The 14,318-nt window shown below is 34.3% G+C and overlaps 1 protein-coding gene across 6 annotated transcripts in view; it reads left to right on the forward strand.

Annotated features, from left to right (window-relative positions):
* The window catches only part of ROBO2 (roundabout guidance receptor 2), a 662,153-nt gene extending 648,993 nt beyond the window's left edge, over window positions 1-13,160 (forward strand). For 5 of the 6 annotated variants that reach the window (XM_036881516.2, XM_057501770.1, XM_057501777.1 and 2 more), the window contains 3 exons: window positions 1,288-1,458; window positions 9,632-9,832; window positions 11,708-13,160. In XM_036881516.2, the coding sequence (XP_036737411.1) occupies window positions 1,288-1,458; window positions 9,632-9,832; window positions 11,708-11,709 (374 nt within the window). In that variant the 3' untranslated portion in view covers window positions 11,710-13,160. The remainder of the gene's footprint in view (window positions 1-1,287; window positions 1,459-9,631; window positions 9,833-11,707) is intronic. The other variant, XM_057501769.1, reaches the window with a different exon arrangement.
* The last annotated feature ends 1,158 nt before the right edge of the window (window positions 13,161-14,318 follow it).

The raw sequence follows: 14,318 nt of genomic DNA on the forward strand, positions 1-14,318 counted from the left end.
AGTAAAGAAAAATGATTTCGACCCTTCACTAAACTCTCAGGTTATAAAAAATGAGTCTTGGAAATTTTCTTTGAATTATTCCATCACTATTTATTTTGCGTACGCATTAGATATCTTCAAATGAAATAAAAAAGATATTCCAAACATTGCAGAGGTTTATTTTTTATTATAGCATCTGATCTAAGATATGTTGTAATCTAATGGTTATTTGAATTTTCTTGCTTTTTAAGGCATAAGTCAGGAACTTTATGTTGCCTGAGTGCTCGTTGTGGCACAGCTATAAGCAGAGCAGTGAGACAATGAAAATAAACTAATAAATTAGAAGGTATAAGGGCATTTCTTGCATGCATGCTAATAGCTAATAAAGCATTAAGCAATATCATGTCACATTGACTTAAGAAAATGTAAGTATACACAATAATTTTGTATGAAATGAAAAGATGCACAAGAAAATATATACATGTACATAAACTAACTCTTTTACTGTAGTAAACATGGTATTAAAATCATAACATGTGAAAAATTTATTAGGTAACATTTTCCCACAATAAATTTCCCTATATATGTACTCTAAACCATAAGAAAAGGACATAGCACATTTCATTTTACAATAAGAATTTGTATTCTGCTCAAATACAATAATATCTGTCAGAACATACCTATTGCAGTTTGGATATACAGGGTGATTTTAACCTGCTATATATGCTATACTGTACACTGACATTATTGAGATTCTGTAAAAGAGGTAGAAATTCATCGTGTGTGTATGGGTGGTAAGGTCAATTTAATATATGTACCTGAGCAGACCTTGCATGTAAAACTTCTAATGTAATTACTACAGAACAATTTTTTTGTGCTCAAATAGAGTTTATAAGATTCCAAGGATGAAATTTGAATTAAGAAGACAGTACATAATTCATTTCAGAAATAACTAATTTTAAGAAGTAAAAGCTTCATGAATTTGCATATATCTATGAAAATATCACTAAGATAGTCAAGGTTAAAAGTATAACCAAGTAATACTTAATACTGAATTTTTGGTTGGTGAAATTGTTTTACATACATTTGTTTGAATTTGTTGAGTGGGTAGTGTGGTTATTAAACATTGGACAAAATAAATGCAGCAGGGCCTATTTTTTTCCATGGAGACTCACCAGGATTTGGTATCCTCCAGGGTCACCTCTAGGCAGGTTTACAGGTTAGTCTTAGCAAAAGAAGAAACACAAAACAGAATCAGTGGCTTATAATAACATTCTCTCTACCCCCTGCCCTTTGTTTTCTTTTTAGGCAAAGGCTTTACTTCCTCCCAGAGACCTCGGCCAACCAGCCCATTTTCTCCTGACAGTAGCAGTGCTGCCCTGAGTCAAAGTCAGAGGCCTCGGCCCACTAAGAAACACAAGGGAGGGCGAATGGACCCACAGCCAGCGTTGCCTCATCGCAGGGAAGGCGTGACAGATGGTAGGCTGGTCTCCTCTCTCCTCTCCTCACTGAAGAGATATGTTCTGTGCAAATCATTAATTTAGATTAAAGGAGCTACGGTAGATTAGGCATAGCCTCATCACATAACAAGGGAGAAAACATGGCAATATGGTCTTGTTTAAATAAAACACCTTCTTTTTAAACAATCGGGAAGTACTTCTGGATTACCAAGCCCTAAAATATATCTGCCATACTGCTTTTCAAGGTTGATTTTTCTGCCAGTCTGGCATTGTCCATTAATACTTGTTAGTGAACATTCTCCTTTGGGATTAGGACAGGAAACATAAGTAGCATGTGCCTGTGCCATGTTGTCAGAACATTTCTGATATTAAATGAAGATATCATAGGTTACCACTTTTGCAAAAGACTGTGAAGTGACTTGTAACTAGTAATTTTTTAGTTGCATGAATTTCAGGGCTAAAAGCATGCTACAGATCATCTAATTGATGGGTGCACAAACTTTTCTGTAAAAGTCCAGTTAGTAAATATTTTTGGCTTTAGCAGGCCATACAGTCTCTGTCACAACTACTTGACACTGCCACTCTAACACCAGTACCGCTATAGAAAAAAGTAAAATGTGTGTGACTGATTTCCAATAAAATTGTACAGACAAAACAGGCAGTGGCTGAATTTGGCACACTAGCCACGGTTTGCTGTTCTATTTCAATCCTTTTATTTATGTATAGCATCCAGTCTTTGAGTTTTTGCTAAACACTGCTAGTTTCAGGAACACAAAATTATTGGAAAATATACGTGTTCAAAAATGAGTAGTCAGCTCTACAGAGCAAGGATCTGTTTCTCATGTATTCAACCTAATCCTCACATATAAAAATAATAATAAAAATACCCTGAAATTTTATTCTAAGGAATATGTAAGTTAATATATTTAAAGCGCCCAATATAATGACAGCCACAAATAGAAATTTCTTCCATGTTCTCAGCTCTTTCCCTACAAGCACACAAACTTTATCTGGAGAGAGTGCTACTAAACACTAACAGAGGGAACCTAGCTAAACTGCACATTAGAACCATCTAGGGGGGTTCTTAAACTATACCCTAGAGATTCTGATTTAATTGTTCTGGGGCAAAACTAGTTGCGGGGATTTTTAGAGCTCCATGGGGGAATCTAATGTGCGGTCAGCCTTGAGAAGCTATGACTGAGTCCTTAGCACTTATCTCAAGTCTCTTACACTTACCACTGTACAACAGAATGAGGTTTGGTTGAAAAGACGTATTTATTTTATTGGTTTTGGGGGGGTGGTTCTGCATCTGGAAGCCATCTTTATGTTGTCTTTTACATTTTAGAAAGCTATGAAGACTTTAAAAGCCAAACACAACTTGTACTGAAAGGTTTCAGATTTACTTACCTATCCTGTTTACTTTGTTTTCACTGGGAGGTGTGTCTATGGAATATGAGAGTAAAGGTACAATCTAGATTTGATTTTCTATAAATGGATATCCTGTGGTGAGCAAAGATGTTCACCGCTGCCTTTCTGCCTCAGAGGACCTGCAGATTAGTTGAGCACTTAAAGCAGCCTGTAGTGTTGATCTCACTGCCTCTAAATAAAAAGGACTACTTTCACTGATAACTAGTTATGAATCTCAAAATTAATAATTCTGTGCAATTTCCCTACGATGAATATCATGAAAAGAGAAAAAACTTACAGGTGTGTGTTTTTCAAGGGGTTTTCTGAAATGTTTGAAGATTAAATCCACAATATGTGGAAGTTATGTAATATAAATCAACAAAATAGGGAGATTTTTTTTCCTAAAACACTTTTTTTGCATGCTTATTCAGAATGATTGGTTAAAGAAAACTACCTCCTAGTTAAAACATGATCAATGTAGTTCTTATCTTTAAAAAAAATATGTTCCTAACTTTTCAAATTTTACAGCATTTAAAAAAAGGAGTTTTGTATTATTAGTAGATATATTTTGGAAGTAGTAAAATGGCAAAGGAAATTTTGGTTCACATGCCTTACCAAGTGTTTGATCCAAAGACATTTTAGTTATGATACAAGGACATTTATTTTGGATGGCACTGTACATATTATTCTTAAGAATATTGTTATTTTATAGCAAATGCATATGTCATAGCACTTATATGGTAGGAAGTCATGCATTAATAATAACGTTATTATTTGTATGTGAATCGAACTGTTCTTTTTGGGAAGGTTGCTGTTTAGTAGCACTTAGTATACAGGCATTTTACACTAAATCTTTTGCATTGTAGATTTTACAATAGTGCTTTTTATGTATATTAATCAGGGGAATTATTGCTAGTTGCTATACCAAACTACTTCTATCCCTCAGTGGCTTAGCACAGTAAGAGTTTACTTCTCAATAAAACAATGATGTATAAAGGTCAATGCCTCTCCTCTCAGTAGTAATGCAAGAATGATGCTTCTTCATTATTGGGACACCACTGTTTTCAGAATGGTACCTTTATTTATGGTTTCTGAGTGAGGGAAAGAGAGAACATGGTGGATCACTTGGGAGGCTCTATGGACAGGCCTGCAGTGGCACATATCACTTCTCTTATTTTGTTAGCAAGAACGCTGTCACAGGGCATCAAATGAGTTACTGGGTTGAGAATGTAATATTTCTTATAGTCAATAAGAGAAGCTGGAAATGGTAGAAGCATCAGGCTCTGTCCCACAGGCTCACGTAAAAACCCATCCACACATGAAGAATGTTCTTGTCCCTTGGATAAAGTCTCTCCTAAATAGGGATTGCTTAATCTAAATCTTCTAGTCCATTTGCATTGCCAAAAAATACCCTTTAAAGCCAATACATTGAACAAAGAAGGGAGAGAAGGTAGTTCTTTATCCATCGACATTTTTTTCCCTAGATCATCTCCTTCTACATTGTCCTCACCTCATTTTTAACATGCTAATTGGAGAAGTGGCTTTTTCCCAGGTTGGCCAAAGACTACCTTTGACCATTTAGCCAGTTTGTTTTATTCATTAATCTATTTATTCAAATGTTATTAAACACATATCAAATGATAGGCAATGGGAACCAAAGTGACAAAATCCCCTCCCCTTCTGGAGTTTACGTTCTAGTAGGGGAAGACAGATAAAGACCAATATAAATATATAAGTGAAAAATGAAACATACAAGATGATGGTACATGCCATGGAGAAAAAAACATAGGAAAGAAATTGAGGAATATCGTTGGAGAGAGGTATTTTTTAAGTAGAGTGCTCAGGAGGGGCCTCACCAAGAAGATGACATTTGAGAAAAGACTAGGAGCTCATAAAGGAAAGAACAATGCTGATATCTGAGGAGAAGTCATTCCAGGAATTGAGAACAGCAACTGGACACCTGAAGCTTATTTGATGAAAAAGTACAAAGAATCATGTGACAAAAGCAGAGAGCAACACAATAGAATATGAAGTCCGACAAGTTAGCAAGGAAGGGCCAGCATTTTTAGGACCTTTTGGCTTTTATAAGAACATTGGATCTTACTTTGAAAGGAAACCACTGAAGGTGTGTTGTGTGTGTGCACGTATGTGTGAGTGTGCTCATATGCATGTTTAAAGTAGAGGAGTGACGTATTATGATTTTGTAAAAACAAAACAAAACAAAAAAGCACTCTCTTGTTATGTTGAGACAGACTGTGCTTCTAGGTGGCAACATGGAAACCATATGGGAGATTGTAGAAGTAACACGGGGAATAGACCTTAGAGATTCATATACCAAGGTAGAATCAGCAGAAGTGATGGAAGAGGTTGAATTCTGGGTATAGTTGGGAGGTAGAGCCCATATGATTTGTTAGTTAAGTTAATACAGGCTCTAAAGCAGGGAAGTCAAAGATTACTCTAAAATAAGTTTTGGCTGACTTGTGGAAAGGAATTGCTACTAATGGAGATGAGGAACACTACAGAGGAAGCATATTTTCTAAGTGCAGGACCTCAAATTGGTACATTTGATATGAAATTTGAGATGCTTTCTAACATCTAGGTTGAACTCTCAGTATTGATTTACTTATGGGTCTGGAGTTCATGAAAGGAGAGATCCAGGCTGGAGAGTGATTTCTTTGATTTTCTTATCTAAAAAAATGGAGATAATGTTGGCACATATTTCACCCGACTGCTGTGTGTCTGCCAAAAACAAATCTTCAGTCAGCTAGTAAAGGACTCTAGTGAATTGATTTAGTTGAAATGAATCAACATGGAAATGAATAATAAATTTAATTTAAGTAAGCATATTTGATTACATACTTTTTTTTTTCCACAGCCATTCTTAACCCCATCGTTTTTCTAATTTGTTCGTTTCAATATGCATGCAATGTTCTTCCTTCTTAGAATATACAACTCTAAGAATATTACTTAATTATGTAGCCATATAATTTTGGTTAAATTAAATAGTAATCAAAATTTTAGCTAGCATCAGCAGATGCAATTTTGGCCATTTTAAAAATTAAGCTGCTCTGATGGAGAATAAAAATTAATGGTAAGGTATGTTGTTTTGGAAGCAAATATAATATCTGCCCCCTATTGGAGACAGTGGTACCTGCCTATGGAGGCAGTGATACCTCCAATAACTCAAATGAAATAATTACTTTATATTTTTAATAATACATACTGAAGGAAGTCAAGATTGACCATAAAGGAAACACCAAACTCATCGGTAGATTACTCAACAGATGTCTCAATATTGGTTTGGCTCTTCATTTTGAAAGAAATGTTCCAAATACAACTTTATTCTCCCAGACAGAAACCCTATTCCTTTCAATAATTAGTAATTCATAATCTAACAAAAGGGCATGCATAAGAACTGGGAATGCCGCTCCAACTCCCAAAGCAGATGCTGGGCAGATTATCACTGTTAACTCAGTGGAGGATGGTATCATTTTGCTCATTAAGAAATGATAAAGCTTCCTAAGAAAGTCTTTGAAAGGAGCAGCTTAGCCTTCCTTATAGAAGCTATGACTGGACACAAGGAATTTATGTTTCCCTTTAAATTTCATAGTATTATTTGAAACAAGAGTACAATTGCAAAAATGGCATGGGAAATAATTACCTATGTTATATGCAGGGGCCTCTATTAATCATATAAATATGTAAATTATATGGATATTTTATCTTTATGAATAAATAATATAAATATTGATATTCTGAGGATGAACAAAGAAGTATGCAATAACATACCAGAAAAATTAGAAGAAAATAATCCAAAAAGAGACTTAGAATGGTTAGAAGATTCCAAAACCTTCAGCAAAGAAATTTCAGAACTGGTAGAATAATATGAGCAATATACAAAAAATAGTATAATACTTAAAGAAATGTGAAGGAAGAAATCATTATTTTACAATTGAAAACATTCAAAATATAAAGCTGTCATGATCTGAAGAGCTAATAAAAGGAAAATGAAAAATTAGCTGAATAATTGAACTTTTAATTTTTTCATATCTGATATTTAACTTACTGAACTTTTCTGAAAAATTATCTATTCCACTATATCTCAGACATCATGATGCATTGTCTACTGTAGCACCAAGAAGCATATTCTATCTGTACTCTGAACATTGGTTATTACTTATTAAAATTAATACATTCAAAGATTATAATGTATTAGTTGTAAGTCATTAGCTAACTCATGAAACGAACAGCCAGAATTGGTTGTCAGGCAGAATTTTAATTGCATTCAATAAATATTAGCTTAACACTTTGTTGCTAAATGTACCACATACATGGGTAAAGGCAGTCATATGTTGGATATGATAAGGCGTAGAGTTCCTAATTTCCCAAGGGCAACATTTCCTGTGGAGATTGTCAGGGCAGGTTTTATTCTCACTAGGACCCTTTATTAACACAGCTGCTAGAATTTCTAGTCATTTGAGTCATAGTATTTCTACTTTGGGGAGACGGGGGTAGACAATGCATTAAATGTAAAGAAACCATAAACTGCAATTTACACAATTGCAAATGTGCAACTGAAAACACTTTCCACATGTGGTGGATAAAACCAGTTGATTTTATTTCAAAGACCCTGTGATCAAATGATAGGAAGAGATCAATAATATGCATATTGGATATATATTATGACTTTCTCCCAAAAATTTCTTTTGCATGGGTGATACATTTAAGAGGACAAGGATTTTTTCTTCATCTTGAATTAAAACCTGTATTTTTCATTAAATTTTAGTCCATTCTCAACATTATTCAAAATTTTTAGATCTTCCACCACCACCAGATCCCCCTCCAGGTCAGGGTTTAAGGCAGCAAATAGGCCCGAGTCAGCATGCTGGTAACGTGGAAAATTCAACAGAGAGAAAAGGAAGCTCTCTGGAGAGACAACAAGCTTCCAACTTAGAAGACACAAAGAGCTCATTGGATTGTCCAGCTAGAACGTGCCTAGAGTGGCAGCGACAAACTCAGGAATGGATAAACTCCACAGAACACCAAGAAGATATATGGAAAGCCCTACACAAACAAGGTGTTGGACCAGGTGTGTTCTGCACAGTCCCAAGAAAGTGTGGACTTTTACTATATTTTTGTTTTTTTTCTTTTTCTACCAGGTATTTTCGAAATGGCACTTGTTTAAGGGCATCTGAAATGCATTTGTCTTAAATCATTAACTGAAGCTGGAACTCCTCAATGGAGCTCATCAACACACGTCTTAAGGCTAATTGCAAAGGGGATTGTTGCTCCAGTTAACCTCTGCATAGGGTCTTTGAGCCCAAGAGACTTCCAAACTTCATCTGTAGTGCTCAGGAAACAATCTGATTTTTTTGCCTTTCATTAGCAAGTACTTTTCAGTCCACTCAGTTTCATCTTTAGTGTCAGTTTAATCTCTGCCTTTGACCAGTTTCATTTTGACTGAAGTAAGTAGTCATTTTGAACGGAGCACTTGCTTCAGTTAAATAGTTGCATTAATTGAAGTAACAAAGGTGCAGATAAATACCCAATCACAGAAACCCCATGTTACAAAAGGTTAAACTGGACCTGCTCTTTCTCCAACTGATTAATTTTAGTTGGTTGTTAACACTTCAATGGGAAATGCTCTTGTTTACAAATCAAGATTCCTAGAAATGTCACAAAATAAATGTCATGGTTTGTGGTTGGATTTTTTTTTGGGTGAGTGAGGGGGTCATTGAATCTGTATAGAAATGCATTTTCTAGAGCATTTCTTCAGGATTCGTTGAGTATCAAGACATACAAATGCAACAATGTTTGAGAGAGTTTAATTTGGACTCAATTTTTTCTACATATACCCTCTACTCATGCATTTTCAATAATTATATAATGTCACAACTTGGAGCTCAAGGTTTAGAAAATATAATTTATGCAAGAGCCAGCATATTACAATTGTAATACCTAGATTTAGTGAAACACTTAGGAAGTTTGCACCATTGAAGCTGTGAGAGAAAGGACATGTGATCCTTTTCATTTCATGAAGACTATCTAAGGAGGGAAATGGTCATTGAATCCAATAATGATAGCCCATACCTACAAAGAAAAAACAAAGGAGGTACAGAAGAAGAAAAAGGAAGAAAGAAATAAAGAGAAAGAAAAATAGATATTGTTACAAAGTATTAAGTATTTAGGAATACACACCCTCAGTTATTTGTAGAGAGACGGTACACAGAAAAAGAATAGTGACATGTTATTTATTAAAATAAATGAGTTTGTCTTTTTCTTTTAAGGATATACATAATCACTCAAATAGTATGTTTCTATATCAAGAAACAACAGAAATTTAAGAAGCTTATTTTATTGACTAATATATACTTCTTTATCTAAATTGAGAAAATGTTCGCAATTCAAACTAAAACGCAAACCATGTTCCTTCACTCTTAATGGAAAAATTAAATTTGAGCCCCACTGAACTCCAGAAATCATTCTCAGAAATACTTTTGTTAAACATTATGGTTCATGGTATGCAGCTGTCTTTTATAATGAATTTAACTTTTGTAAATGATATGTAACATTGAATTTGTATCCCAAGTTAATCTTTTAATTTAATCCTGCTTCAGTTCCTATTATAGGAAATGTTGCTTGCACATGGTAACTGGCCTTATTAAACATCTTATTTTGAATTTTACTTGATAGTGAAATGATAAAATAGCCCATCTTGAGCTTAATATTTAAATGTGTTGCCCCTTGTTGTTACTCAAATTCACTCTTTGTGTTCCTCTTTCCAGAGGAGACGTTGGTCCCCTACAGCAAGCCCAGTTTCCCATCTCCAGGAGGTCACAGCTCATCAGGAACAGCTTCTTCTAAAGGATCCACTGGTCCAAGGAAAGCTGAGGCCTTGAGGGGAAGCCACCAGCGCAATGCCAGCGACCTTCTTGATATAGGCTATATGGGCTCAAACAGTCAAGGACAGTTTACAGGTGAATTATGTAAGTGCTTTAGGACATGTAAAAGACCATGAAGTTTCAGAAAATATGTTGGGTTAAAAATGAAGGGGAAGAAAAAGTTTCCTCAACCCTTGTAGAGTCCCTGGCTAGGTCCAAAAAATTAAACTGATAAAATCAGATTCATAGGAAAAAAGTAGACAAACTTTATTGAATTTTTACATGTACATGGGAGCCGTCAAAACTTAATGAAGATCCAAAGAAATGACCAGAGTAGAATATACTTGTATATTTGTCTACATGCTTGTCTATAAGCTTGTATATTTTTAGACCAAGAAACAATACATTTGTGAAGAATTGACAAGACAAGGTTTTGGACTGAGGGTAGTAAATGGTGAAGAAGTAACTAGGAAGATAAGGTTCATTTAACAAGGTTGGTTTGTGCAGATTCCTGGGTCCCAAAGTCCCTGTCTCTGGTGGGGAATATCTCTCTCCTCTGGTACAGGGAGGTACCTTTTCACCTGGGAGTTACTATAACCTGTTTCAGGGAAGAAGGGTGAGGAGGGTAGGGAGCTCAGAGTGAACTTGTGCTTCTACTGTTTTCTTGAACTCCTTCCCTTTAAGATATGCAGTGCCAAGGTGCCATGTTTTGGAGTAGCATGTCCTGAAGCATTACCACAACAAACAAATTTCAGAATAGAAGAACATTTCATTTACTATAAGAAAAAAAGTCAATTATAATTTTGAGCAGATTTGGTTGTAACTTAGACCACTGCTGTTTATGGCAGTTAATAAAATAAACATTTCTTCTATTTCAAGTTTGATTTATACTATTCAAAACTTGTATTAATTTAGGCAATTAGTCATAATATTTCATTACTATTAAGTTAACTAAATATAGTCCAGTTTGTAGTTTTCTTTGTCTTTTTAACTGAGCATGATAAAGAAAAGGAAACATAATGGCCTTAAGGTAGTTTTGAAGAATCTCCTTGGTAATTCCTCATTCCCTAGTAGCTCTTCATTTATTTATTTCTTAGATTTAGGTAGTCAACCTTCGAAGTTAATTTTTGGTTTTAGTTAATTTGCAATACTTTGATTACAATAATATATCTTGTTGATCCCTCTTTTTAAATAAAGAATTGGCATTGGTAGTTAGTATAACTAATCTGTTTTCTAAATGTAAAATACTAGGTTATAGAGAAAGATAGGATGTCACAGTATTCACAGTAAAAAGCATTGAACTCTGTCAGTTTCATCATGAATGTTACCAATTTCGCTATCTCTTGTCTGAATTATACCTCCTGAGTATTTTCAGCTGCTCCTTTGAACTTAGTTTAAAAACACTGCTGAAGAAACAGCCCTGGGTTCCAGTTTACTCAACCACTTACAGAATATGTAAGAAGAGAAATATCTACTCCTTATTCTATTTCCTTATCTAAAAAATCATGTGACTATTATGCTCACATCCCAGACGAGGGGATGTCATGAGATAATGAAAAGTAAAAGTACTTTCAAACCCTTGAAGTTCTTTGTTGATGGCAGTTATTCATTATTGTTGTCTGTTACTAATCTGATTATTATTAAGATATGTTTATAATTTTTAATTTGATTCATATGACTTGGATTTTTCTTTCACTTTTATTTTGGAGTAATTGTAGACTCATAAAAAGTGCTAAAATATCTCTACTTAGATTTAAAATCTCCAAATTCTACAATGTTTCTTTTTCTTTCTCTTCCTTCAACATTTAATTTTTTTCCTAGTAAGTAAAATTTCTTAAAGTCAAAAACTCACAAAAACTATTTGATGATGTTATCTTCATTTCTTATCTGTTTGCTTTGCTTTTTTGTTATGCTGTTCAGGATAAAAGAATACTAAATTTAAATGCAATCTTCTGATTTTTTTTTTAAATCTCTTTATAGAGTAACTGAGAGGAGTCGTGCAAAGCTGCTCTGAAGGACCATCAGGTCTGAACTCATGGAAGTGATGACACTAAACAGTGCAATGAACAATTTCTTTATTTATGTACTAATAAAAGAACTGTAAATGCAATGTAAAGACACACAGCCACACATATCCCACAGATATTTTACTTGTGTTCTTCTCTTAAGTACACCACCCACCTTAACTCTTTCTTGTCAGGAGTATATAAAAAAGAAAGAAAACAAAACTCTCCCTCCAGGAAGAAAAGGATTTTCCTCTGTATATAATTTCTTTTGTGCATTGCTATGCAAGCTCACTCTTTTTAGCTCTGTTCATATTATTGTCTGTTTTTATTGGTCTGTTGTACTATATGTGAATTAATAGGCTGTGGTGCCATATATTAACTTTTAATTGTGTAACTTTTATGTTTAAATTTTGCACTGCAATTTTATTTGGTGATAAGCACAAATCTCTACTCCTCGTGACATGAAGAATAAGACTGAATGTGAAGGGAGTTTCTGTACTGTAAGCTAGGTTGGATAATGCTGGTTGTAACCAATCACATTAGTTGGTTTTCTGTTGGGGTGTAGAAATAGGAAGATGCAAAAAAACAGTGGTGTTGGCAAAGTCTTCTTTGAACATCAGGGACTGAGTCAATTAAAAAAAGCAGAAAGGTGGCTTTTTCTGTTGACAGAGGCAAGGGTCAAAAGAAGGAAGTTTAAGTCTTAAGCTTGAATAGGCATTCGAATATACAGGTAGCAAAGATGTACTAAACTTGCTAAAAAAAAAAGAAAGTTATATTTAAATTCAACTCTACTTGTAATTGACCCATTTGAGAATTACAACAAGCAAAAGCAAATTAAGGTGTTCCACAAGAGCTGTATTTATATTACAGTTTTTTAAGAAAGCATTTTCTGAATTACCATAATTAATCTCTCTAACTCATTAAGTCAGAATATAATATGAAGTTCCCCAAGGAAACAAACAAAATGAAGTCTAGAATCTCTAGCAAATAGTTAAACAGGCAATTTATTATTAGGACATACTCAGGCTGCTTCCAAACACAAAAACCCTATTGTAATATCTTGTTTCATCTTTCTAATACATGTACAGTACACACTAGAGGATAGAGCTGCATCATTTAAATTCATGACTTTTTAAAAATAACGCAGTCGATATACAATTTTTTGTTTTATTTGGTTAAGAAGTGAAGTTTATGCCACCAAATGCATAGCCAAATTGTAAGTGCTTAAAAAGCAGTGCTCAGAGTATGTTCAGTTCACAGTAAGTAGATTTACTGGAATAAATAATTTATGGTACATTCTCAGAAATTGGCAACCAACTAAAATATGTTTGAGCCATTTTGAATGAGTAAATTGCAAAGAAAAAGTTTTAAAGGAGAAAAATGCATGTTTATACACTTTTTAAATAAAGCCAAACCTCATAAGTGGACATTAATAACAGTGTCCTGCCTCGTTTGTTTTTATGACTTTGAGAACAAGAAATTCTTGAACATCAGTTATGTATGGTCAAAATGAAAATGACTTTGAAATACATGTTAGCTACTGTACATGTATAGTCAATCAGTCAAGTAGAAGAGAGCTTTCCTGAAATTTCCATGTGTGATATTTTTTCATGTGCTGCCTAAGCAATTTTGTAAATTCTATTTCTAGTTATACTTTCTCATGATTTTCCTATAATGTGTTCGGTAGTTGATACTTTGAAAAATATTCAGTGTAATGATTAGGATCAGTTCTAAAATATGGGACCCATTTGAATGATAATTCTTACTCCGTGCGATTGGCTCAGTCACCAATTCTGTGTCATATTGTTTATAGAAAAGTGTTGACATAATTTAATGTTTCCATCGTTTTTATTCCCTGAGACTGCATCAACACAGGCAAGTATAGAGGAACATAATGTTTATGGGCCCCAACATCTTTTCGGTGCCATGTAGTTAATTTTGTCACTGAAGAGAAAAAGAATTCTGAGACACATTTATGAAACCCTTTATCAACTTTCTACCATCACTGCCTGAATTTCAATGCAGTTTGATTTCTCTGGGACAGAGACTGGAAAGATGAAGTGTTTCTGTGAAGAATGAATACATACTTATTCACAACTCTAGGAGGAATTTAAATTTTTATTTATGTAATTCCCGACTTCACTTTTCCTGATTTAAAGACAAAGTTTTGTTTGTTGTGTTTCTTCTTGTGGTCCTCTCTAACTCACGTTAGTCTAAAACTTTAACTCATTACACGTATTACACATAGCCTTTGGCCCATAGCAACTGGCAAGTGTATGTGACTAATAAGCCAAGACTTCAGAAATGAGTGTGTGTTTGCAGGTGATTTTTGGAACAATGCAGGGCATAGCATAATACTTTCCTGATTGTCTTCAGTGTATAAAAATGAACTCCTTTGGTTAGAATGTATCAGTACAAACCTTCTGGTTACTTGGAGCATCCTTTTAGAATAGTCCACAGCCCCTGATAAATCTAATTTTAAATAAATTGGTCAGTCAAATCTTGTACCCCAAATATCATCATCTCATCGACATAGAGCTAGATAAAATGCTATAGCTATCCAAATGATTTCAAGAAAACTATCA

The sequence above is a fragment of the Manis pentadactyla genome, chromosome 1 (assembly GCF_030020395.1).
Source record: "Manis pentadactyla isolate mManPen7 chromosome 1, mManPen7.hap1, whole genome shotgun sequence".
NCBI lineage: Eukaryota > Metazoa > Chordata > Mammalia > Pholidota > Manidae > Manis > Manis pentadactyla.